Source organism: Pestalotiopsis fici, assembly GCF_000516985.1.
Source record: "Pestalotiopsis fici W106-1 unplaced genomic scaffold PFICI_Scf_7, whole genome shotgun sequence".
Taxonomy (NCBI): Eukaryota; Fungi; Ascomycota; class Sordariomycetes; order Amphisphaeriales; family Sporocadaceae; genus Pestalotiopsis; species Pestalotiopsis fici.
This window is the reverse complement of record NW_006917097.1, coordinates 3003960-3029541: the sequence shown is the minus strand read 5'-3', so window position 1 is coordinate 3029541 and position 25582 is coordinate 3003960. Positions and strand designations below refer to the sequence as shown.

Sequence of the window (25582 nt, the reverse complement as noted above, 5' to 3'; positions counted from 1 at the left end):
CGACTCCCGGCATGAGCATGTCATGGCCCAGACCTCGTATGCAATGGAAAACGTAACGAAGAAAATACATGATAGAAAAGAAGATCCTGTCCCTGTAGGATGGATCAGATACATCATTCGACGCGGATAATGACCTTCCAGCCCAACGCTCCGGCTTCTCGAATGGCACAAGCCAAGCAACCTCTGCGACGGCGACTGATGAGCGCATTCCAGCCTCTTTCAGCGCACAGAGCTCGCACAAGAATCTCCAGATCGGATCCGAATTGCCTCCTGCGAGTGGGCAGCCTCATTTTTGAGTCGGGGCTGGGTGGATCAATTCTAGAGACCCTGTTGCCTGCAGATGCCGTTGTGTTTGGTCTCTCGACTGTTTCTCGTGGTGGCGTTGGCAGTTGGAGTTGTGTGACGGTAGGCTCGAGACCAAAAGATGATGATATGGAGCTCATTCGAGACAGGCTCGCCATTTCGGGCGAGGGAGGCGGAGCAACGCCCGTGATACAATCAACCACCAGAACTCGAGGTCCCTTTGAAGTTGCGGCCGTTAGATTATTGGTAGAGGTCGAGTCAATGCCGAGAAGCTCCTCAAGTGTTGCTTCGGGTCGGTTGATCAAGTCGACAAAGTGAATTGCCTTGTAAGTATAATATTTATGCAGTGGGTGTCCTAGATAGACGGTTAGTATTCGTGATTCGATGAACCTGAGGATGAGATACGTACCTGTGATATTGGCTGGCGCGGTAGCCCTGGCATTCCAGTCTTGATTCTGAAGATCGATTTGCTGAATCGTGGGGCTCGACGGTGATTTGAAGTATTTGACATAACTCGAGGGCGCACAAGGGTGCGCGGTGACAAAGTATACATCTCTTGCAAGGGAGTACTCCATTTCATGCTCGCCATCAAGACCGTCGTGTGTCATTGAAAACGCCAAAGAAGCTGGGTACGTGCGAATTTCGGAAGTCTGAGAGTGCTCAGAAAATGGCGTCATGTCCTCAAAGACTGGAGTCGACTGGATACTGTCCACTTGCGCATTCAAATCTAGAGACTTGAGACTGATTCTTATGTTGGCCGGGGGTGGTTCAGCGTGGTTGTTCTCGTAAGGGACAATAAAGTCGGCCGGCAGAACGTTTGAGAAATCGGCATCCCCCAATACATCCGACTCGCGCTCAATAGCAAGTTTGCCCCAAAGGCGTGCCTTCTTGCCAGTCTTGGCAATGTCCTCTTTCAAAATGTTAGTCCAACCATAGCTTGACAAGACAGACTATACTCAAGGGAACTTACCGGGCACTTCATCCACGTCAATGTTAAGCCAGCCATCGGAGAGGCCCTCGGGGAGTACGTCGGATGAGATCCAGCCCATGCACTCGGCAGAGCCTCTGCCAGCAGCCAAAACCCGCCCGACTATGCACGCAGTACTCCAAAAGCTCTTTTCACCATAAACAAACCCGCCGCAAAGGTTTGCCATGGGTCCCAGTCTGGCCATGGCTTCTTGGTCGTTCTCGAGCAACGTTGACATTAGAAAATGGGAAAGTGCTTCTCCAGGAAGTACCAAGCCAGAAACATAAGACTTCGACAGCCATCCAGCGAAATGCAATGCTGCGCCAATCTTGCGTCTCCTCGACGGCTTTCTTTCAAGCTCGCCTGATCTCTTGCTGTCTCCAAAGTATGATGACCGCTGGGTGTCGCTTGTTGGCAAAGGGGAGTTGATCGGGGTTGCTTGGGCAATGACGGGCGTGTTTATAGATACACGCGTAAGATACGACTCAATGTCAGGCCATCGAAGCTTGCGAGCGAATTGTGTCAAGCCAAAAATTTGTCGTTCGATGAAGCGGCCCTGAATCGTGTAGTGGTGCTCCACATGACTAAGTGAGCGTCTATGGTGACCATGGTCGGCATGATGAAAACCATGCAAATGGTCGTGTTTCAAAGTCATTTTGCTTGTCAGAGAAGTCAGCCATCCTTTCGGAGTAGCCGTTCCTGAAGTTGGCGCATCTGTCTTGTTAATGGTGATATTCTCGAGCCAGGTTCGGGCGAGAAGTAATGACCACCTCACTGACAAGTTTGCTTCCTTTTCAAACTTGTGTATTTCAGATGCTTTCAAGTTGCCGCCGCCAAACTCATCACCCTCCGTGATCGCATCGAGACGCAACAGCAGCTCGCATGCAAGCATAACCTGCAGCAGCAACCAGTATCGTTCCTCACTTCTATCCTGATCATGAAGGCCTTCGTTGATCGATGAACCGTCTTCCAGCTCATCATCCATGGGAAAGCCCCAGAGTATCTGACCCAATCGAATGCGCCATTCCACCCTCGAGAAGTCAATCCAGGCATTGGGGGCTGCCAAGACCTTGACTAGCGCGTGTATCTGCACTGGAAGACTATAGGGGTCGTTTCGATCAATAACCTTGGTTGGCGGGTACAAAACCTTGGAGAACAGGTCATGGTAGAGGTCGTGAGCACTGCATGACCTTTCTGGGTTGGTACCTTGATATCTTTCCTCGCATTGCAGCAATTGTTCCATGACAGCGGCCTCCTCCATGTGGCGAAGCCCGTCTTTCGATGTTATAAGCCGCTGGCGCTGTTGAACAACAACGGTGGATTTGGAGCCAATGCTATCAAAGCCATACTGCTCCTCTTGGAGGGCATCGGCAACAGACAGCTCCAGAGCAGCCTGATAGCCCATGGTGCCCTTTTCAAGGCCCTGCATGCTGAGCATGTTTGGCCGTTCCTGGGCCTTGACCTTGAAATGGGGCCGCTTCCTTCCAGAGGGCGTAGTTGCCGACAGCGGATCGCGCTGGATGAGCCGCGGAACGGTGGTAATGCTGCCCCATGCATCGTCTTCAATCTGGGTGTGATCAGTCAGGTCCCGGATGCGCAGGTCCTCGTCCCAGGGGAAAGCCACGGACGGATGCGGGGCACCGGTGCCAGTACCCTGAGACCGGGCAAAATACTGGGGCGCGCCCGAGAACAGCTTCTCGATCTCGGCATTGGTTAGAGTCGCCATGATGCGTTCCAGCTTCAAGACGGGCTTCTTGGCAATTCCATCGGATGCGTCTACCGATCCAGGAAGAGGCGGAGACGGCAGAGGTTTGTTTGAGCCGACGACAGTGGGTCGCCTGGACGGAGTGGTGGTGGTTGTTCCTGAAACGGGTATTGTAGAGCTCGAGGACTGCTAACAATCAAGAGGGGCCAACGGGCCTGGTAGTCAGTATGGTATTCGAATTCTACTATTGATCCCAATAGAGCATGTAGTAACTGAGGTAGCTAGACGCTCGAAAATCGTTCCAAACCCAAAAGGATGAAAAAGAGCAGCTAGGTACCGAGTAGTCCGAGTATATAACACGTGCGTACCCGCGAGAAAATGGGAATCGAGAGTCGCTAACAGCTTCCCACCCCACTTTGGCAGAAGAGTAGGGAGATGAATAAAAATAACAAGAACAACAAGAAAAACAAAGAAAGCAATTGAGTTTTTTCCGCAGCAAATCGTTCGAGATCATCAGACGGCTCGTCCCCTCACTGGAGTTGGAGCAACCAGCTGCATGAGACGAGCCCGCAGATGTCCGGCAGCTGAATTCAAACCTAGGGGAGAAAGCGAGGAGGAGCTTGATGGATCTGAAGTTGCACTCACCGACTTAGTCGCGGCCTTACTCGCGCCTTCGGCGATTGAAGGCCTAGGGGCGGTGTCCGCGGATGGAGACGATGTCGTGTTAATGAGCGGATGCTTCGCCTTGCGAATTAGATCCTTCAGCAAAACGCCCGCAGACTGCCGGTTCGACGATTTGTCACGTTTTTTCGCCTCAGTCTCGTCAGTTGTTGTCGTCGTCGTCGTCGCAGTTGTATTTGCAGTTGCAGCCCCGTTTCTTGTTGGTCCCGAGATGAGCTCTCGGGCTGACCGTTTCCATCCTGAGAGCAACGGCATATTCTCCGCATCCTCCAAAAACGTCCAACCTTTTCACTGCCTATTCGCCAACCAGGCCGAGTAGGGACGACCTGATGCAACGGCACTTGCAGCTTTCGTGACGCCGAAGGTACGGTCCGCCTCGAGGGGCCAAAGTCAAAATAGAATAGAGAAATATAAAAGCAGAGGATGAACAACCCAAAGACTGCAGTAGTATACTGGCCAAAACAAGGTCCTCTTGCAATTCCACGGTGCCACCACTGACCTTCAATGCCCTCAAGAGGTGGGATAAATTGCTAGGAAACTTTCCTATATTTTTCCACCCAAGCTGGTATTAACCACCTTCAGATCTGAGGATTCAAGATAGGACGAGTTCATCCATTTTGTCTACTGTAGGGGCAGCAACGTCAATTGAATCAATCCTGGAGTGGATGGTATTCAACAAGCAAGCCCACCTAGCACGACCAAAGCAAGCCCAATCGTTCAGAGGGGGGAAAAAGCAGGTTTGCAATCCCCGCGCACCCTCATCAGCTTTGCTATTACCTGCCAGGTTATACGTGGTGCATATTTCATCCTCTGGGCTACGTGTATCGATCCAGTGATTACCATTATGATCGAGCTCGCGTAGAAGGGCGGCTTGCTTGCTTGCTTGTGCTGCACCGCAAGTTCACCTGCTTGGTTTATCTCGCGTCCACCCCCCTTTTCGTCATAGGTGGAGGATCGTATAGATTCACTGGGCCACTCACGAGTAAGCCATCTGCCAGGTGGCTTGTGGCTCGATGCGTTTCAGATCATTTAGCTGGCTTGCAAATCGACGTTTCTCTTATAATGCCCTGGTTCAGCTTTTCCCGGCGTATCGCCAATAGATTACCACGGTGCCCCCCGCGGCTGATGTATGGTGAGATGCCGCTACAGTCTGAAGCACTGTCGGTCAGAACTAACATGGCTAAGGAATATGACCCGGCACCTAATTCAAGCACAAATATATTTTCCACCTGTATTTTAGCAGCTTAAGATGTTTCCCATTATACCCAGCTCCAACTACCGTATAAGCCTTTTGTCACTCATCACGTCGGGTCCCACGTAACTCGCCAACTCGCGTGCTCAAGATCGGTGTGTCTTCTACATAGTAGATCCAATGTGTTCCCACCCGGGAAGATGGAGCAGCCCAAAGAACAGGTTTTTCTCGCGGCTCGCCTGCATTAGCTCGCAGAAGAAACAATCCCAGCTGGGACTTGGCATTTCTGCAGAAATCGGTGTGGCAAATGCAATTATACACGCTTGAGACTGTTGATTCACTTCATCTCGGCTCATCACAAAATTGTGGCGTTTCCGGAAACTTTGTCCTGCGGCAAAAGACGTTGAAATGTGCAATACCAGTCAAGAAACGGTACTGTACTCTATGCCAGGCCCACTTATCTAACTTTCATCTATTTGCGGACTGATGAAGTTGTTTTTCTATATCTATGTAGCTTTTGTTATACGATGCTGCAATACGGTGGTGCATTGTTTGTCCAATTTCATTTTCTTGGCACGATCAACTTCGAATACAACCAATGCGTACACCTGCGATAGAGACAGACTGATTGGCGCATATCTATTGATTACTCGTACGAGTTTGACAAGACACTGGCCTGCCAACAAATGGCCCTTGAAAGAAGAATAGATTAATCTAGTACGGGATGCCTAGCTATTTGCTATTTGCAATGTAGTTCATACGATGCTTCCTACATTTCGCCTTCCAGGGTATCATGCCACATACTAAGCAAACTCCCAAAACGCCTTGACTCCCGGCGACGAAGGAGAAATCGCCAAGCTCATCATTGCCGCCAAAAAGTCCCCGGACTCAATATGCCGAAACTGAGCGCCTTAGCAGCTGTCGGGCAATATTTGGTACAGATGCAGCCCACGACAAATGATGTCTCTCCATGGACAAAAGTCGTAGTATCTCTTTAATCCTAGAACATCTGTATGCTTTCATGCCGGCGGTGTATCATGTATGACAACCAGTATATATTTGGTCTCGGGTACGACGACAAGTTCCTGCTTTTTTGTCCGCAACCGCAATAACTTGAGTTCGTCCTTGAATCGTACACAAGTTAGCATTTCCCTGCCCGACGGCGCCCGGGGTTGCGCGAAGACATACCTCTGTATCAATCTCTTGTACTAGGCTGCCGGCTGTGCTCAGAAATGCCCAAACCATGCTTCCCAACTCCTGTGCTGCCTGCGTCTCATTGTCGCCTTCAGTGGGGCTCGCAACATCGGCCGAGAACGAACCGCCCGTGGGTGTGGGCAGTGACGTATCGGTGTTGCTCGACTTGGCCGGTCGAATCGTAGATATCTGCCCGTTGGTCTTGAGTATTGCGCCGCTTGAGCGGTCTAGCATGAGCCAGCCCTTGACACCGGGTTTCCTCGACAGCCGCTCGAGGGCTTCATCCACGGAGTCGATTCCGTTTGGTGACTGAAGAGGGACGTTAGTGACTAGTCATGCCCAAGCCTTCTCCATAAAGATATCTGCCTACCAGTGTCTTATCTGCCATCTTGGTGGTTTTGGTGACTTTCAAGGTTGTTGGGCAAAGAAAACCGTTCGTCTGCGGTCTTTGGGCTGAACAAGGACTTACGCAGGTGCGTTGTTCCAGCGCATCGCGGGGCACTTTGTTGACTTTCAGGGGAGCTTGAGCCACATTCCGGGGATCAGCGGCCAATGTTTCCACTGAAAGCTTCCCTGTGGAGTCCCGATTCGGCCGGGGCGCTAATATAGCACCCGGCATGTGCTTATCAGCGATAAGGAATTTTTGAGAATCGACTGCCCGCCGCCAGAGAGAGGACTGTTATGTACTGGACGAGTGCTTGACTGGAGTCTCTGCTTGCTTCGATCTTGGAGACTTGCTCATCTCGCCAGCGATGATCGGGTCAAGATGGGGTCCAGCACAAAGAAGAAGAAGGAGAAGCAAAAGGACTTTCAGAAGCCCAAGTTGAAAGTTGGCAAGACCAAAGCAAAGCCATCCAACTTTACCGACACGAGTTTCAAATCCAAATGTGAGTATATCATCCCACAAGTGCCGTTCTACGTTGAGCCAACATGGTCTCGGGCACGCAATATTCGCCTTAATATCGATCGTACACTGACAACCAAAAGCCATTGTTCTACATGAGCAGCTCAAGGAAGATGCGCCCGATGTGCTCGAACGATTCAAGCACCATCTGTCCCTCCTCACCTCGAGGACGGATAGTCAACGTCGCGATGCGCTAGCGTACCTCACGGGACAGCTCTCGACGACTCCTCCATTCAACCCTGTCGGCACACCGACCTTGCTCTCAAAGCTGCTTCCTCTTATGACAGACGCCACTGGCTCGGTGCGCAACCAGCTCATTAAGCTACTGCGAGCCATACCTGCCCCCGAAATCCGGTCTGAAGTCGAAAAGATCATGCGGTACATTCGAGGAGCCATGACACATATATCGCAGGAGATCAAGGACGATGGACTCAATTACCTCGAGTGGCTGCTGGAAGTGGCCGGCGATCAGGTTGTTGAGAGTGCCGGATGCTGGGTCAAACCCCTAAAGGATTTCACTTCGATTCTGGGCTGGACCACTTACATCAAGCCAAAAACGACCGGTCCGACGCCTGGAAAAGGAGGCTGGACATCAGCTCCTCGGACGACATTCGGTGCCAAAAAGTACGGCGCCTCCTACCCGCGACAAATGAGCGTCGTGGCCAAGTTCCTGGAATGCGGCTTCAAGCGACCCGAACCCGTACCCTGGGACGCGGGACAGTGGTTCCGGAATTTTAGCCATCTGCCCACGACGCCGGACCCTTATGGATATCTTGGCCTCTTTGCGGCACCGCGGGACGAGGACGGGCGCATGTACCGCGACCGCGAGGACCGTCAGGCCGTCTTTTACCGAGACTTTTACGAGGCCTTTCGCAAGGGCGTCGAGGAGGCCAAGAAGGAGGGCGGCATGGCTGGGCGCTCGGCGGCGCAGCTGGACAAGGCGCTCAAGGACGGCATGGGCGATTACGAGGATACGAAACGCTATGATGAAAACAAGGGGCTCTGGGAAGGCTACCTCATGTGATTTCATTATACAGAAATTAGACTGGATAGAGACAAGAGTAGGTCGTTCATTTGTATCAAGATACCCTGATTGCGTAACTCGCCTTCAACTACATTTTCCGATCTGATAATTTTGGGGCACTATACTCAAATAATATCATGTGAAGATCACCAATTATCGTCGCTACCAATGATTGATGAAAGTCTAAATTTCAATTTCTCTCTTCCACGCGAAGGCCAGAGCAAAGGTTTGGCTGTTTGTCCCTGATCAGTGGCAGACACATCATACTTGCACCTCTGCAGATGCAAAATCATGGTTCCTGATTTGTGGAACTTGACATACTGTCATTACAAGTGCAAAGAGACTAGGGGCAGTTGAGCATCGGTCAAGCATAATTAGAACCCGCAGATGCTGCTCATATTTTGCCAGATACGATGAATCTTCACAATTCGGCTTTGTTACGAAGGAGGAAATCGCTCCAGCGTTACTTATGGCAAATAAAGTGACCGTTTCTCTTAGTATCTATTGGGGCGTTCCAGCACTGTCAGTACACCATCTATCGCCTAGGAATGCATTCAGGCAATCCGGCCAACATTGAACTGTGGGTCATTATAGTAGAAACCTCTTACACAAGTCACCTTATGACTGCATGCCACGGAGTAATTTTTAGCGCTGCAACATTACAGTTCACTTTATAGGACAGAAACGTGTTGGACGATCATGCATGTGCTGTTAAACATGTATGCAAGTGGCCTGCCGAAGATGCTGCACAGCAACGTTTCCAACGACCTTCAAACCAAAGTACCCACCCAACCTTCTTATTGATGTTGAGTTGCTCTGCTCTGAGAAGAAGGATTGAACAGGGCAGAGCGTAAAGCAGTATACACAGCACAACATACTTAGAAGTAATATATTGATATTGATGTGTCCGTGAAAGGCTCTCAGCTTGCAATGTACATCTGGAAATTGTAAACATTGCTTCAAGTTGAATTCATAATTCGATTTTAGAGAAAAGATGCCTTGCTGCCTATCAGACATTGCCCAGTCAAACAACTTCTCCATACACAGTCTCCAAAGTACAAACGTCATCAAGACTCGAGGCAGCATAGACGGACGAGCTTGACCCAAAGGGACCTGCAGGTTCCCGTTTCTAAACATAAGGTTTTCAAAGAACGTGTCCCAATCCAACACCTAGCTGCTGTTTGTTTCTACTAGTTGAATTATGTACCTATGTTTCAAATCAGCCTTGTGAAGCCAAAGTAAGACCCAGGTATAATCCCCACAACCTTCACAGGCAAGAACTCCATCAACATCAAGCCTTGAGACAGTGCTTTTTTGCAACGATATTGGAAGATGTATAATTCCACGCTTGCGTAGCAATAAAGTAATGATATCAAAGACGTTTGAAACCAGTACTGCAATCTCTTGTTGTCCTAGAGCAGAGTAATCCAACGGAGCACCAGATAGTAACCCAATGACTGGCCAGACTGTCTTCTAGGTATTTTCTAAAGGCACCCTATCGTTCTTTCCCTAACAAGTCTTGATCACCCATAAAGAAGGGAAGTTGCGTACCTTTTTGGCTTCCTAGGCAGCGGTCAATGCTCAATCTGGTCGCCCAGCCGATTGTCCATGTACCTGGGTGGCTTCCTCACGCACCTCCAATATCAAACTGCCCCCATCGTCAGCATCCAAGCCTGTGAACGTCGGCCACTGTTTCAAGATAGAAGATTCCGGCTGCTTTGCGTTTGCGTTCTGCCTTTTTTTTTTCTGCCAGGCTCTTTTCTGCTGCCTGAGGCTGATTTTGAAACCCGAGCAGCAATTCTTTTGCCTTTAAATTCTCAGGAAATTTGTGGCAGCCTTCTCTTCTTTTTCCCACCACCACAACACAACCTCAAGGAGCTTTCGCCCCAAAGCATCAGCACTTTGAGATCAACCTCATCTGTTACTGAGAATAGTTGTTTTCATTCTCTGTTTCCATCAAGGTAAGTAGCAATATTCTTGAGTTCTCCCCATCACCCCTCCCTCTCGCCTTACTCGAGGCTTCATCACCTTTCACCTTTCACCTTCCATCTTCACCTTCAGCAGACGTTCTGGTCAAGGCCACACTTACTCACCACTGTTCAATTGCATCTGGCACGTACAGGTTGTTGTATGTTTCCCTTCTGTTTCAATTCTACCACTCCCCAGACTCCCAGCACTTCGTCGCACTTTCGTTTCATCGATTCCACCATCACCACTGCCCAAGATCTACACACAGGACTCCTTCCTCTGGTTTCTTGATTCTCTGAAGAACTGTTTTTGTTCCTCATCATTCAACTCGCCATTGGGCTCATACCAGCATAATTTGTATCATTCACCCACGATCCACTGTTGGCGTTTTGAGTTTCATCGTTCTTTCCTCAGAACAAATTGTCTTCGTGCCTTCTCTTCATCTTCCATTTTTTTTTTCAAACCTCTCTGCCTCGTGGGAACTGTCAGCTGATAGTCTCAATAACAGCAGACTCAATCTCCACAATGTCCGACTCTTGGGGCCCTGAGCCCACTGCCGACGCCGACACAGGCGATTGGGGCGTCGGAACTGGCGACGCTGGTATTGACGATGCCGACTTCAAGCCTGTTCCTCCCCCCTTGCCTTTCGAGCATCGCGATGCTCCCGTTGCCGAGTGGGAGAAGACCACTCCCTATGACTACCAGGCCATGGCCACCAATGACACCGGAGACTGGGATGGTAACGCCCAGGTTTACTACTGGGATGGAGAGATGGGCGATATTGGTCCTGAGCACCCTGAGCTGGAGAAGGCCCTCTTTGGCGAGGAAAGTCTTGACAATGATGTCATTGACTTCACCACGTAAGTTATGGTGTCACTACAGTCAAGTGAAATTGCTAATGGAATGTAGCATCACTCAGATCGAAGTCAGACAGGAGGGTGAGCAGCGCATTATCCCCATCAAGTCTTTCGACGCCGCAGGTCTTCATCCCGTCATGTTGAAGAATATCAGGATGGCTGGATTTACCTTCCCTACACCCATTCAGCAGTACTCGATTCCGGCTATCCACATGGGACACGATCTCATTGCCATTGCTCAGACTGGTCAGTGAATACATGCATTGCAATTTCCTACCCCATCACCAAGGGTCAAGACTAACCTGTAACAGGATCTGGCAAGACCGCCGCCTACTTGATTCCCATTATCAACAAGTTGATGGGAAAGGCCAAGAAGTTGGCAGCTCCTCGCCCCAACCCGGTCGAGGTCGAGGCCGGTGTTGCTACTTCTGTGACTGCCGAGCCGCTGGTCGTTGTTGTCTGTCCTGCCCGTGAGCTCGCGATCCAGATTTTCAACGTGGCCCGCAAATTCTGTTACCGCACCATGTTGCGCCCCGTGGTGATCTATGGTGGTGGTCCCTTGCGAGACCAGGTTTATCAGCTTCAGAGAGGCTGTGACATCCTGGTAGCTTCCCCTGGCCGCCTCGTCGACATGATGGAGCGTCCCTCTGTCTTGAGCCTGCGCCGAGTTCGGTACATGGTTGTTGACGAAGCTGACGAAATGCTCCACCAAGATTGGGAAGAGGAGTTCAACAAGATTCTTTCCGGTGGCGGTAAGTATTATTCTCTTCTTTTGTTGGTACATCGTGTCACAAACTAACTTTTCGTGATAGAGCAGGAGGAGGGTAATGTCAAGTATATGCTGTTCTCGGCCACTTTCCCCACTCAGATCCGAAAGCTCGCAAAGGATCACCTGGCCGCTTCCCACCTTCGCATCAATGTCGGACGCGTTGGCAGCACTCATGCCAATATTGAGCAGCAAATCATCTGGGTTGACAATTCCATGAAGAAGCAGGCACTGTGCGATCTTCTTTTTTCGCTTGAACCCAAGCGAACGATCATCTTCGTCAACAACAGGCGTCTTGCTGACGAGCTGGACGACTATTTGTTCAACAAGGACATGCCTTGCACCTCGATGCATGCTGATCGCACTCAGCGTGAGCGCGAGGATGCTATGCGTGCTTTCCGCAACGGCACAACTCCCATCTTGATTGCAACCGGAGTTACAGCCCGAGGTATTGATGTTCGCAATGTCGGGTATGTCATCAACTACGACCTTCCCAGCGTTGACCACGGTGGTATCACTGAATACACTCATCGAATCGGTAAGTTTTTCCAGTAAAAGCACATGCTTGAATTCTTCTAATCTTCTTTCAGGCCGCACCGCACGAGCCGGTCGGAAGGGCCAGGCCTTTTCCTTCTACACCGAGAGAGACGAGCCCCTTGCCGAGCTGCTGACCAAGACCCTCTTGGAAACTAAGCAGGAGATCCCCGAGTTCCTGAAGCAGTATGTCCCCGAGAACGCCGACATTGATCAACTGAAGTTTGAGCCCGACTCCGATGAGGAGATCGAGGGCGAGGACACTGGAGGTTGGGGCGCTGGCAATGGTGACGGTGATGCTGGCAGCTGGGGTGCCGAAAACAACACCAGCAATGGAGGTGATTCTGCTGGTTGGGGTACCGACAACAACGCCAGCAATGGAGGTGATTCTGCTAGCTGGGGCGCCACTGGCAATGATGCCGGCGACTGGGGTGGCAATGCTACCGCTGCTACTGCTAGCTGGTGATTTTCCAGTATAGATTGCCGTGTTGGAGCGTTTTGTTTGGCTTCTTGCATATGCCATAATCTGTTCGCTACTGTTGACAGGTTTTCAGTTATGGTCATTGCATTGCAAGTCTGTCCTAGGACATGTATGTACGGTGGAGTTCTTGTTTTCCCAGTAGGACCGTTTGGTGAAACTGGCAAGCGTAATGTGCGTTGGCAGATCGATATGGCCTAAATGGCAGGTATCCAATCTCACAGATAGCAGAAGTAGATTGCGAGCCGTAACTGAGATCTTGCTTGTAACATTCTGATCCAGTGGCATTTAAAAACGCCACAGCACTTCCATTTCACCGTGATTTGCGCAGGTATCCCATATAGGCATGCCTACCTAGTCAAATATGTGACTTTGCGATAATGGGAATCAGATATTGGTAGATGTAAGTTGCGACCTGCTGGACTATAAGATGACCTCATTTCTGGTGAGTAATTACTTCTCTAAAGTAACTCAGCATCATTGATGATGAGCCAGGCCAGACAGTCCAGTATCGCCAAATCCTAGAGTGAAAATCTTCATCTCATTCATCTGCCAGATTATTGATATTATACCCAGTAGATGTCTTTTTTTTCTCTTTTATTAATTCCAATGCCATGACTACCTACCTACAGGTACTTGCCAGTTTATTTATTTTGGTCAGAAGCGATCTCTTTCTCCCAAGGATACAACTATCAAGTCCCTAAAAGGGAGAAACTCAGCCTGTCCTATACCATTCCTCACCTCGCCAAAGCATACAAGGTTTTCATCATTAGATCTGCTGGCATTTATACAAATCGAAGTGTACGACCAAACAGCTAGGCTGGGTGAGAAGTCGAAGCAACCATGTCCCTTTCAACACCTGGTCAAACATCCAATGGACTCCTTTCACTCCTGCGAGACTTTCCAGACCTACCTCCCAGCCTAGAGCTCCCGCCCCCGGATGGTCCAGTTACCACCAAGCTTTCCGCCTAGATGACGGGAGCGGAGCATGCGACGACTCAGGCATATTATTTCTTCCAAGCATTTCATGAACATCCTGGCAGGGGGTGGAACCATACGAATGGACGGAAGCTCCTATCATGCTCAGGACCTGTTCTTTACCATCACGACTTTCTCCCGAACCCAGTATCGCCGGCAATATGGACAGCATTCGCCGACAGGGTCAATTTTGCAAAGGACTACATTCGCGAGATCATGCCATTGCTTCCAACTCAGGTGCCAGATACGAATGTTATTGCCCCCGATTATATCCCCACTACCGGAGATTTTGTTGTCCTTGGCACAGGTAGGACGCTCTACCAGATTATTGGCTTTAATCAACCTGAAATTGGCTTTACAAAGATATGCTTTGAGACCCGCGACGGTAGACCCCAACGACTGCAGCCGAATATCTTGAACGCCCTTATTCGAGCTGTAGTACTTGGGTGGGCACCAGGCGGTCGAGATGTTGAGAACTGGGGACACTTCATCATCAAGTTCATGGAAGAGTGGCCTCCTGAAAACGGTCCAGTAGACTATTCGTCTCGCAAAGTAGTTGCTGAACAGGCCAAGCTCTACTTGAATCGATTCCAAGAACGAGAAAGAATTCATGACTGGCTATCGAAAATTTCTCCAGGCCCTCCTGCTGCTGGTGGCGAGGAGACCGCGATTGAGAACAACAATCCATCTTGCTTCGAGGACTTGAATATGGAAGAAGGCGACTTTGGTACAGAAACAAAGAAAGAGGAAGAGAGACATGTGTGTGGACCGTCATGAGTAACCGATGGATTTGTGACAGCGACCAATCGATCGACGCTCATGCAACAGCCGCGCGAAACACCATCTCGGTCTACACACCCAGACGCGCGCAGGACTATGTTTGATATTATATGAGGCAAGGTTGCAAGTACGCTCATGCTTGGTTGAGAGGATTGGTTTCCACAGATTATTCATTATGTTCGCGGTGGTTCAATGTTCGCTGATCAGTCCTGCGAGAAGAGAGAGTAATGAAAAGTTGGTAGTACGCAGATAGTATTCATCCACAGCGATTCAAGTTTATGTACAAGATCCTTCTCTACCGTTTTAAGTATTAACAAAGGCACATTTACCAAGAACGAACCTAGTCCGTCTAGATGCCTTCAATTGGCTTCCATTCTAATCACACAATAAACTTCTCGCGGTTTCGAATCCGCAGGAAGAGTAATCAGGAACCGACTTGGCAAATGACTTGTTCAGATTCTGTTCTTCATATGGTGTTTTTGAACAGAAAAACACCAGATATCTTGCGATAATTCAGCGTGTCAAGTCATAGAAATAAATATGCCCCGGAATACTTTGAGACTCATTTCCTGAATCAGGGAATATTGTCTGAATGGTTCATATATATGAGTTAAGATCATGATCTGCGGAGAGTTTTGTGAATGGATCTGTACAAGATGAACAAGAAGCACTATACAACGATTCTACCTTTTCGCACTCAAGACTTTACGTGTCAAACATTTAAAGACGTATGGAATGATTAAGTGTACCTGGCGTGTGCGATTAAAATAAGCTACAATGAAAATGCTGAGAGGTATACAAATTCGCTAATGTGGTAAGGTATCAAGAATATAAAGATCACAAAGAAATGTTGATTTCGTAGTAAGACTACGGGCACTATACGCCATCACCGCCAGTTCTTCTATCAGACCCGTCTCCTTCTCTTGGAGTGTCTTGATTACCATCCCGTGGTTCCTCCTCGCCGGCAGGCCGCGCATCTGCAGCTCTATTGGGTGATACGTCATCTCCCATTGCTCCGACTGCCTCCTCCTCATCCCGAAACCGCGGTAGGCGGCCCCAGCTCCAATCTCTTCGATGAGGGGATGGCATGTCCTCGACAGCGGTGGTACTATCCCCGCGATCTCGGCCCTTGAACCACTTCATCTTCAAGATACCACCAAGCGCGTCCTGGACAGCTGCGCCACTGGTGCTCCTTCGTCTTCCGGGTGCCTTGCGTGCGGTAAACCCGGGGAAGCCAGTGGACTTCCTACGCCTGCGCAGTGACCTTTTCCGGGGTTCGCCAGACGCGGATGATGGCCCTGCTATCGAAAGGGATCCTGTTGAAGCATTCGATACATGCCGCCTGGGCCCGCCAAGTAGAGCACTTGTTTCATCGGCTCCAGTGGGAAGGGTGAGAGATCGGTGAGGTTGAGGCGGCGGACTAAGCCCCTCCTGATCCTCGAGTTCACCCCATATCTCATCCCGCTCGTGCCATCGCTTCGAAGGCTTCCGTGTGGCTACTAGTGGTGATGTCTCAATAGTACCTGGCGCAAAGGTATTATAAGTCTTGGGCACAGTGTCATCCTCGTCGGTGATGGTGTCGGAATCTAGAAGCGAATCCTCCTCGCCGTCGGTATCCTCCACAAGCCCTAGACCAGGTGTAAGAGTAGATTGTCCTGCAGGAGGTGGATGCTGTTCGTCGCTGAGACGCCAAGATAAGGCGAGAACTCCGGCAAGGAGGATGACGGTGCCTACTGCTATCAGACCGGCGTCCAATCTTGATATCAAGTCTGTTTGGTTGAAATAAATGAGACCGTCCAAAATGGCAATGATGTTGTATATGCAAAATACCAAAGGATACAAGACAGACGTGGAGACGAGCTTCAATCCTCGGTGAAGGTAATACAACTGGCTCAAAGCTAGTGTAACCAGACCTAGGACAATCATCCACGCTTGCCAATGGACGAACTGGTTGTCTCCATCAGCAATGGTCCTAAGAACAAGTTCGACGGCGGACTTGGCAAATAGTAACGAGTGCGCGGATAAGATACCACTGATACACCCATATGCCAAGCCTCTAATGAACCGGAATCGTGAGTTTTGCGACAGGTTGGTAAAGTGGCTGACCACGTCGGTCGCTGCTGCGACACCCACGACGAGGACAGCCTGGAATGCCATCCAGAGGATGAACTGCCATCTGCCCATGAGCTCGAGTAGTTCTCGCAAGCTATGCGCCGGCGAGGGAATGGCGCCAAATATGCCTATCAGTACGGCGCCCCCAGTAACGAGCAATGTGCCCCATAAACTCCATCTCGTGAACGGCTCGCTCAGGATGAGGGTGGCGCATATCGAGTTGAAGACCAAGCCGGCGGCCTGAAGAGTCGATAGTACGGGCAACGGCAGCGTCGAGATCTGGATGCTGCTTCCGAGAATGTTGGCCACGACGAACATTCCCATGCCGAGTTGCCATCTCCGCCGCCGGTGTGGCGGGCGGCGGACATCGTGCGGATCCTTTTCGTCCTCGAGTATATGTGACTTTCGTTGTAGGGTGAGTCCTAGAGACTGTACGCTTGTAGATATGAGGCCGACTAGCACACCGATCTTGACAACAACATGTCGAGCGTCAGCGCATAGTCCCTGGGCGGACACGGAAAAGGGAGTTAAGGAGTGGTGCAAGGTTCATTCATATACACACCGCAATGCTCCCGCTGGGGGAGAGACCGCCCAGCGATCCCATGACGAACACGACTCTTCTCTCGCAAGCCAGGTGCTATATGATCATCTAGCGAAGGGGATCGCTGACGATTGCGCACCTTGGCTGTGCATCGGCGTTCGAGCTGGGCGCGAGATTGCTTGAGAGGGAAACTCGGCTTCGTGGAGTCGCTGGCGGACGGGTGTCGATCTCGGTTGCTTGGTATTCTCCTCGTTGTCTGCCAAACGGTGAAACGTGGCGGTGGGAGTTGCGCACGCTGAAGCCGACGAACTTAGGGATTCTCTTTAGGACGCTATGTTTACCGTCACCAGGCGAGCAGATAAAAGACTGCGAACTGCGCAGTTCACACAAGTGATGACGGCGGGCGTTGTCTTTGAATGACGCTGGAGTTGACCGGGGTCCTGCCCAAATGGGGGAGATGGAGGATGCGATTTGATGAATGCCGGCGTGGGTGGTGAATCTCCGCCGGCAGTAGTACAGTAGCGTACTGTAATGTAGGTAGCTCAAGGCCTAGAGAAGCCAAACATGTCATGTATCTGACATGACCACTGGAAAATATGACCTTTGAACAAGTCTATGAATTACACTTTTAGAAACGTGTACATGTGTAGCATAAAGACTTGTCGTTTAGTGCAGTATCCTCAATATCAATAGAAAGTCTCAGAGCATCAAATTGAAACAAAAGAAAAAGAGGGAACACGGGTTCGCATCTTGAGGGCATGAGCATGATGAGGTCGATTTAGTCACTACTACTCTGAATACGCACTACAAGTCAGGCCTAGCAAGCACACTCCAGAACTGGGGATCGTCGCTGGGTCACAAGCCCAGAGCATTTGACTCGCTGCAGGGACGTAACGCGGCGGCAGTTTTGGCGCTGTCGCCGCGCTTTGAGTGCCTCCCCTCTCATTCTCTTCAGCGATGCTCGGCCCGCTGTTGGCGATGGCCAGTGACCTGGGACCGCCAAATGGGAAGGACGAATGAGTGCAGCCCTGGAAAGCTGGGCTAGTTTGGGCGGTCGGGGATCACTCAGTGGGCCGGATCAGAAGCTCCAGTTTTCCCAGATTAGCACTGGCATTGACCATAACCAGAAGCGCTGCAAGTTTAGCCACGCTACCACTCAATGCAAAATGCATGTGAGACAGTTGGAATGGTTGCCCAGGATGAAGACAACTTTTTGTGGCGCATTGCAAAAGTGGCTTGCTTTGCTGTTCGTTGATTGAGATGTGGCTTTGACCGCTTCCCTGAGATGTAAGAGAGCAGAGCAGAGCTACCTACGAGCTAATAAGCTAGGACCCAGTCTGTCCCCGTCCGTCAGCTGCGCTACCTGCAGGAGCCGACGTCGTCAGTGGCACACGTCCAACAACCCAAACAACCTAAGCTGACCTGACCTGGCTTTGGCTTGACTTGCTTGCCTGCTTTGGAGTGAAGCTCTCCCAAGTCCGGGGGACCCACCATACCTACCCATAGCCCAGAGTAATAACGACGACATCCTACGACATCCTCATCCCGCCTCCGACCACCGCTTCCGATTATATTCCAACCCCCCCCTCTCCGAAGCTCCGTCCATTCTGCGCATCGCTTACGGACTGCTTGACCAGCTCGAGCAACATACCTCCTCAACGGCCGAACTGTTGTTGCCCGCCGCCTAGAATCCCACCGGTTACCTCATATCTCTCATAACAACAAAAGCCGGCAACATGTCGCAAGTCCACGCCATGTCGGACGCTCAGGTGCGTCATTGCAAAACTTGAAAGAATGAAATCGATTCTTGAGGAGATCATGGCATCAAATGACATTTTCAACAATGTTTCTGCAACAAATAACAACAATCCATGATTTACTCAAAAAAAGACATACCGCTTTCCCAGCCATGACAGAATGATAGGCAGCTAATATGGGGTGTTCTTCAAATACAGGTCGACCAGGAGCTGAAGAAGATGACGGCCTTCATCAAGCAGGAGGCACTCGAAAAGGCACGCGAGATCGAGATCAAGGCCAACGAGGAGTTCTCGATTGAAAAGTCCAAGCTGGTGCGCCAGGAGACGGACGCCATTGACGCCAGCTACGCCAAAAAGTTCAAGCAGGCCTCCATGACGCAGCAAATCACCCGCTCCACCGTGGCCAACAAGACCCGGCTCAAGGTCCTGGGCGCCCGCCAGGAGCTCCTCGACGACATTTTCGACGCTGCTGGCAAGAAGCTCGTCGACGGCTCCAAGGACGAGTCCAAGTACCGCACCACCCTCAAGAACCTCATCCTCGAGGGCCTCTACGCCCTGACTGAGAAGGAGGTTAGCGTCCGGGGCCGGAAGAAGGACGCCAAGGTCCTCAAGGGTGCCATCGAGGACGCCGAGAAGGAGTACAAGGAGAAGACGGGCAAGGAGACCAAGGTTATCGTGGACGAGGAGAACGTATTGCCCGAGGGAAGGTAAGTCACCATGTCCCGGCCTTGGAGCCCTTCTTGTTTTATTATTGCGTTCCTGCATCCATTTTATATCGCAGTTTGTAGAGAATGCCTGATATGCTGACATTGATCAACCGCAGTGCCGGAGGTGTCATTATTGTCGGCGGCCAGGGTAAGATCGACATCAACAACACATTCGAGGAGCGTCTGAAGCTACTTCAAGACGTCGGTCTGCCTGCCGTGCGGAAGACCTTATTCGGCGATAACCCGAACCGCAAGTTCTTTGATTAAAGAAGCACAACCCACCATAGCACGGGTTGTTTGGAGAGTCAACGGGGTTGCAAAGCAGAAGGAGAGATTGTTTGTCATGCATCGTCGTTTCCCGAGTCCTGGGGCCCAATCATGCTTTATTCCAGCCTGGTATTCGCGAGTCTAGACGGACAATGTATCATACACTGGGAGAGAGGGAGAGGTCGTTCCAACATCATGCAGGTTTTTACATCAATACAGCAATGTCATTTCATCTTGGCTCTTGATCATGACGCATTCATTCATGATAAGTACCGTGACGCCGCCTTATCCAAGCCAAAAGGCGCCTATTCCTCTACGGCAGATTTCTTGGCAGCAGTCCATTTCTTCATAAAGTCCTTCTGCCGTGGCAAGAACTTGTCCTCCTTTTCGGCTTTGTCGTCATCGAAAATTGTAATCTTTGGCGGCGGACACGATCGCACAGTATTCTTGAGTCGTTTCATCATACCATCAAGAGATAGCTTGACTTCCTTTTTGAGGATCAGCGTATTGTCGCTAATCTTGTCGTGGAGGATTTTGAGCCCCACGACAATCCGGTCGATGTCAGCATCGTAGTGGGATCGAGCCTCGTCTTCCGGGGCTGTCGAAGTGGAAAGGGCAAGTTGAGCGCGGTAGAGATGAGTTCCATCGTGTATCACAATGTCGAGGAGTGTTACCAGGGCGATGAGTTCCCCAAAATCTGTCGAGTTCGTAATCTGGAAGTCTGGCTCTGACATGCGGTCAAAAATATCATGAATTGTGACTGATTGACCGGGGTCCTTTGCGCCGAGATTGGGCTCGTTGAGCAGTGCTTCTGATGCCAGTCGCCGCTGGAGATCTACGCCCGGAGGTATTGAGGTCGGGAGCATTGAAATGGCAAATGACCGTTGTGATGCTTGCTCAACGCTTGTATAGAGGTAGTCGCATATGCTTTTACACTGGAAAAGTTCAGTATTTACTACGTGGAAAGAAAAGGTTCATGGACTCACGCAATATTCCCATCGTGCTGGTGCTGCAGGCAAGGCTGATATCAACTCTAGTAGAGCTGTGGAATGAGCGACCTGTAACCCGGCCATGGTCACAATAATGGGATCCAGGCCTAGTCGCAGGAGCATTTTTATTGCATCAAGATTGGTCTCTGTGTTGAGATTTCGAGCCATCCGCGTGAGCAATTCCAAGAAGTATCTTAGAGGTGCCCAATCTCTCCCGGGATAGGGGTTCTGCAGACCAGGTGAGAGTGGGAGTTTCCCACCCTCGTCTGAGTATTTTGCGCCTCCTAATGTTTCGAGCATGCCATACAGCTTTTCTGCAGTAACGAGACGGTTTGTATCGTCAATACAGGACGAAGCTAGCTCGATATACTGGTTGCGCAACTGCGCATCATTTTCAACACAAACTTGGTCAAGTATCCACAAGTATAGTTCGTCTGGTAGTTCCTTTCCCTTCCTTGCCAAGGTGGTAGGCAATCCGTGAATGAACATTTGATTCCTCGAGCTTTCCGTTTGGAGAATAGACCAAGGTTTGGCTTTGACACTCTTCTTGGGAAACGGTTTCTTCTTAAGGTCCCGCGGCGGCTCCTCAAAGTCAAAGAAATAGGCACGAGGGCGAGATTCATCGCCCGTAGTTCTGTCTATAGCCTTGGCGAGCTTTTCGATCTTGGACTCATCTTCGCCAGCCATGGCCTCGCCGGCCATCTTGTCTGGGTTGATCACGGGCTCCAACTCCTCCTCGGCCTCGGCCATGGCCGCTTCGGCCCTTCGAACACTCTCGTCAAAAGCATTGTCCTGCTTCACGTGGTTGAGTAGAGTCTTGAAATCGAACTTATGCTTCGGCTGTTGCTGAAGGGTAAGAGGCGAGCGATGAAACCCCCCGCGCGCAATCCTCTTAGCCTTTGGGGTTGTCATGAACCCGGCGGACACATTCTGAGAAGCTGCACCCAAATTGTTGCGTCCTCTCCCGAGCATCGCTCCTATGGACTCAAAGGAAGAGTCCGAATCATCATCTTCATCGTCGGATCCTTTGATCTCGGTATCACGTGCCCGAGGTGTCTTGGTCACATTCTTCTGGGGGGTAATGGGAGAAGATGGCAAATCCGGCGAATCCAGCCAAAGCTCCGAGGCAGCGACAGGTGCGGGCTTGGTTGCTTGCTTCGGCTCCGGTCCTAGCTGAGAGGCGCTGCTAGTGTCCGGTCTTGAGGTCTGTGATGCCTTCTTTCCAAAAAATCCTCGTATATCTCCATTTTTGGACATTTTGGCCAGAATTCTGCCGGTCAGGCCAGAGACAGGCTGGGGCTTGGCATTGAAAGTGCACTCTCGACGCGGTTCGGTGGCTCCATTCGTGGTTGGGACGTGTCTGCTGCAACGCAAGATCACATGACATCAATTAAGCAACTTCACAGCAGTCAGAACCTTGCCCAACATAAAGAAGCCGCTGCTCGTGCGAGTTGCGTGGGTAAGAACTCAAATGTACCTGAACGTACGTAATCACGGCCAACGGTACCTAGTGGCCTTAGCGCAAAGTTTATCAGTTGCCGAATTGCTGTGCCAAGCCGCCGACAGCTGGTGCTATTTGGCAGATCGCCATTTCCCCTCGCAGGTCCTCACTTGGGCGAACGAAGCCTCGGCCGGGGTCAATGTCGACGGGATCCGCTGTAGTGATCTAAGAAAGGTACCATCTGCCATCTGGTTGCATCGCCAAGTCCCCAGTTCCTCTCCCTGCCTCATCTGCATCAAAAGTTGCACTATTTTTCCATGGTGGCATTTGGAGGGGCCACAGCTACTTTGTAGTAAGTAGCAACCCGCTTGGGGACTCACAAATGCACCTCACAATCTGCAACGTCAAGAGAAACACCCCTCCTTCTGTGGCATACATAGTACGTGCGCTATCACTATCCAATTGTGTGCAAGGGATGGATGCAGGCTCTTTGATCTCTCTCTTGTCCGTCTGAAGCATCTGGGGGAAATGGGGAAAGAACAAATCCGTTCCATCAAGGGGGGTTCCAAGCGCAACCCACCACGATGTGTCCATTCACGATGATCAACGGGGCACACTGGGCTGCAGAAGGGGGGTCGGAGGAGACGAATCGAGCGCATGGGCCATTTCAAACGATTATATTCGTGGCCTAGACACGTCAGTCGCTATGCGCGCTCAATCTACGCGGCGAGGCGGACTGCGACAGGCCATATTAAAAACATCTGGTGACTGTAGTAAAAGTAATGGTGCAGGGCAGCCTGGGTCAACAAGTGATGACATGTGTATCGTAGGCATGTAATGTAGTGCTTCCATAATGCCGCTTCTTCACTTTCTAGTCTGGTCGCTGCATCGTGATTGCAGCCCTACCATTTGCCTATATATCCTCTTGCCATTATGGGAGGCCGGCCGGCACTAGATATCCGCGTTTCCCTTGGTTCCGCTTGGTAGAATCTGGATGGTCCCAAAAGGTGCGGCTGCAACCTAGGAAGAAACAGGCCGCTAAAACAGCTGCCCCATTGCGAGCATCGAAGCAACCTGGAAGCGAGTACAGTAATAATAGACCATAGCGAGCATATCACAAGAAAAAAAGGGCAAGCGTACTACCGTGAAAAGTTTGTTGATGCCACAGTGACTCGCTGGCGTGCCTTTGACCATTCTTGGCTGGCGTTTTTTCAGACGACTAGGTCTTGTTTGTGAAACGATTCAATCCCGTCCCGGATGATACCGAGCAGCGCGAGCGAGTCGTGGTTTGACAGGACGTATATCGTACAAGACCCCTTTATCCTCAGATCTGCAGAGACAAATGCCGGTTCTGGAACTTGCAAGAGCTCCAGATCCAAGCGTATTCGTCCATTTCCAATTTGCTGCTGGTATACGATATACTGTTTTCTCAAATAGTTGGAGGAAACATGAGATCATGTGCGATCATAAAATTCTAATAGTAGGCTATCTTAGCTGCTTACACATGCTAAGTCATGTTGCAACTTGCGGCAGGCTTTTACGCTCCCGTTTGGTAAGCTTCGATGCTGGTCACTTTTCGCCCCGTTCGATCAGCCCGTTGTCCGTTGCCCAACCGCTCGAGTCGGGAGTCATCCTATGTACTACCTAGGTAAGGGGGGAAAGAAAGTCGCCCGTGATGGCGCAGGTACGTTGGGTAGTTGACAAGTTGGTCGTTGGTAGTTCAATGTTTAGCTGCAAGAGGCGCCGAACCCTTTACCTGGTGTAACCTGGAACCAATTGTACTACGTATGACGGTCTAAACTTAAGCCAGCTTCAGGTCTTTCAAGTGCGACGATGAGCCAGTCAGACGAAATGGCAGGTCGCCCTACGCAGAGTCGTGCATGTCCGAATCGTTTGGTTGCGGCGAAAAGCAGAAATAAGAGAGAGGAATCGACTCCCAACTTGGCGGGGGGTTCCTTCGACGTCACCTGGGCATTTGAGAGCAGCGAGCTGGCGGGAAAAAAAAGGCCTCGCTCGTCGCGGCTTTTTTCTGCTTAAGGCGAGAAGAGAGATGATCGAGTTCAATAAAATCGTCTCTAGGGCGGGGAATGCGGCCTGCGAGCAATCAAGTGCAAATTCGCAGGTACGGGACCCAATTCGCGCTGTCGCGGCCGTATGTACGTAGTAGATTTGAGAGGACCAAGGCCTTTTTTGCTGCATCTCGGTCCTCCAGCAAGACCCCCGAGTCAAAATCGTGAGATATCCACAAGGGGCCCCATCCCTGTGGGGGAGTGGACCGTCGAGGCTCGTCACCGTAGTCTGGTTTGGGGCCCAGGTTTGCATCTCGACGACTTTCAATCAATGTACGTACAGTGACGATACAGTGCGCCCTAACAATTCTTCGGTGTCGCGGTGTCCGGGACGACGGGCAAGGCTTTGTGGCCGTTAGCTGCAGCCAGTTTTCTGGATTCTTTTTTTGAGATATCTTGACAGCCTGTCTAAAAATGTAGGGCCTTTTTTTTTGGAGCCTACAACTGGCAAAGATTGTCACAGGATTTTGTCGCACAATTCTGACTGCAGTTCAGACTGGAGTAAGCGCGCTCAATGTCAAGAATAGAAGTTAGAAATGGACGCTGGTCCACTTAAAGGATCACGGCATGATGTACATGGAATGTGGCGGTGCCTTGGGGACTCTCTACTGTGTAATCAGCGCAGCTAACAAGTGACAGAGTGATCCAGTTATCATGATGAGATCAACATGAGGATGACTATGTATTCTATGCTCGAGTGAGTTCTTTTTTCCTTTTCATTCAGTAAGCGGGAAGCTGAAGAATATGCGTCTTTTCGCTGAGATGAGGTAAGAATGAGGACGCCGCAAAAACTGTGATTCTCACAATACCCTACAGCGGCTACCCTGGTCTGGATCTGATAATCAATCAAATGCCTGTCACCCATCGCTACCGAGAAATTGACCAGCCATATTGATTTGATTGACCCCTAAAGCGCACCGGGCGATCACGGTTATAGCGGCAGAACTATTGTTAGAATCAGACCGCCGCAGTGCTCAATTATACACACCTGGTTTCTTGTATAGTATCTCACGATGCATTTCACACGATAGTAATGTGCACTGAAGAAGTCTATTCACGAGCCGGCGCGAAGAACAACAAGGTCCAGAGGCACTTGGAGGCATGTACATAAACGCAGACTTTTGGCACGCGTGTCGCATGGGAAGAATTTGACTCTCGGGGAAACTGCAGAAGCTGCAGCTGGGAATGATACCTTTAATTCAGCGGACCACGAACAGGGAAATATCATCCCTCGTGGCAGCCAGGAGCTCTACACGTTGTCTCACACGAAGAATCTTCGAGGGGCGGCAAAGCTATGGTGGCGTCGTTACGTCAAACCTAGACTGTAGTAGTGAGCTAATCTGCCGAGCTGGTGCTTCTCATCGGCGA

The 25582-nt window shown here is 50.6% G+C and overlaps 8 protein-coding genes across 8 annotated transcripts; 4 read left to right on the top strand and 4 right to left on the bottom strand.

The window, feature by feature from the left end:
• Positions 1-113: 113 nt before the first annotated feature.
• PFICI_10546 (uncharacterized protein) lies at positions 114-2996 on the bottom strand (the record flags this gene model as incomplete). Its single annotated transcript, XM_007839127.1, has 3 exons — positions 114-658; positions 713-1213; positions 1274-2996. The coding sequence occupies 3 exons, from the start codon at positions 2994-2996 to the stop codon at positions 114-116; spliced, it is 2769 nt and encodes a 922-aa protein (XP_007837318.1).
• Positions 2997-5867: 2871 nt separating this feature from the next.
• On the bottom strand, positions 5868-6430 carry PFICI_10545 (uncharacterized protein; the record flags this gene model as incomplete). Its single annotated transcript, XM_007839126.1, has 3 exons — positions 5868-5972; positions 6037-6351; positions 6413-6430. 3 exons carry the CDS (start codon positions 6428-6430, stop codon positions 5868-5870), a joined length of 438 nt encoding a protein of 145 aa, XP_007837317.1.
• Positions 6431-6808: 378 nt separating this feature from the next.
• On the top strand, positions 6809-7970 carry PFICI_10544 (Pre-rRNA-processing protein IPI1; the record flags this gene model as incomplete). Its single annotated transcript, XM_007839125.1, has 2 exons — positions 6809-6929; positions 7030-7970. The coding sequence occupies 2 exons, from the start codon at positions 6809-6811 to the stop codon at positions 7968-7970; spliced, it is 1062 nt and encodes a 353-aa protein (XP_007837316.1).
• Positions 7971-10463: 2493 nt separating this feature from the next.
• Positions 10464-12561, top strand: PFICI_10543 (uncharacterized protein; the record flags this gene model as incomplete). Its single annotated transcript, XM_007839124.1, has 5 exons — positions 10464-10798; positions 10848-11041; positions 11107-11547; positions 11608-12099; positions 12152-12561. The coding sequence occupies 5 exons, from the start codon at positions 10464-10466 to the stop codon at positions 12559-12561; spliced, it is 1872 nt and encodes a 623-aa protein (XP_007837315.1).
• Positions 12562-13545: 984 nt separating this feature from the next.
• Positions 13546-14328, top strand: PFICI_10542 (uncharacterized protein; the record flags this gene model as incomplete). The annotated part of the gene is made up of 1 exon (XM_007839123.1): positions 13546-14328. One exon carries the CDS (start codon positions 13546-13548, stop codon positions 14326-14328), a length of 783 nt encoding a protein of 260 aa, XP_007837314.1.
• Positions 14329-15207: 879 nt separating this feature from the next.
• On the bottom strand, positions 15208-17047 carry PFICI_10541 (uncharacterized protein; the record flags this gene model as incomplete). The annotated part of the gene is made up of 2 exons (XM_007839122.1): positions 15208-16911; positions 17006-17047. The coding sequence occupies 2 exons, from the start codon at positions 17045-17047 to the stop codon at positions 15208-15210; spliced, it is 1746 nt and encodes a 581-aa protein (XP_007837313.1).
• A 1673-nt stretch (positions 17048-18720) lies between these two features.
• On the top strand, positions 18721-19715 carry PFICI_10540 (V-type proton ATPase subunit E; the record flags this gene model as incomplete). The annotated part of the gene is made up of 3 exons (XM_007839121.1): positions 18721-18753; positions 18940-19448; positions 19565-19715. The coding sequence occupies 3 exons, from the start codon at positions 18721-18723 to the stop codon at positions 19713-19715; spliced, it is 693 nt and encodes a 230-aa protein (XP_007837312.1).
• A 305-nt stretch (positions 19716-20020) lies between these two features.
• Positions 20021-21961, bottom strand: PFICI_10539 (uncharacterized protein; the record flags this gene model as incomplete). The annotated part of the gene is made up of 2 exons (XM_007839120.1): positions 20021-20650; positions 20702-21961. 2 exons carry the CDS (start codon positions 21959-21961, stop codon positions 20021-20023), a joined length of 1890 nt encoding a protein of 629 aa, XP_007837311.1.
• Positions 21962-25582: the final 3621 nt, after the last annotated feature.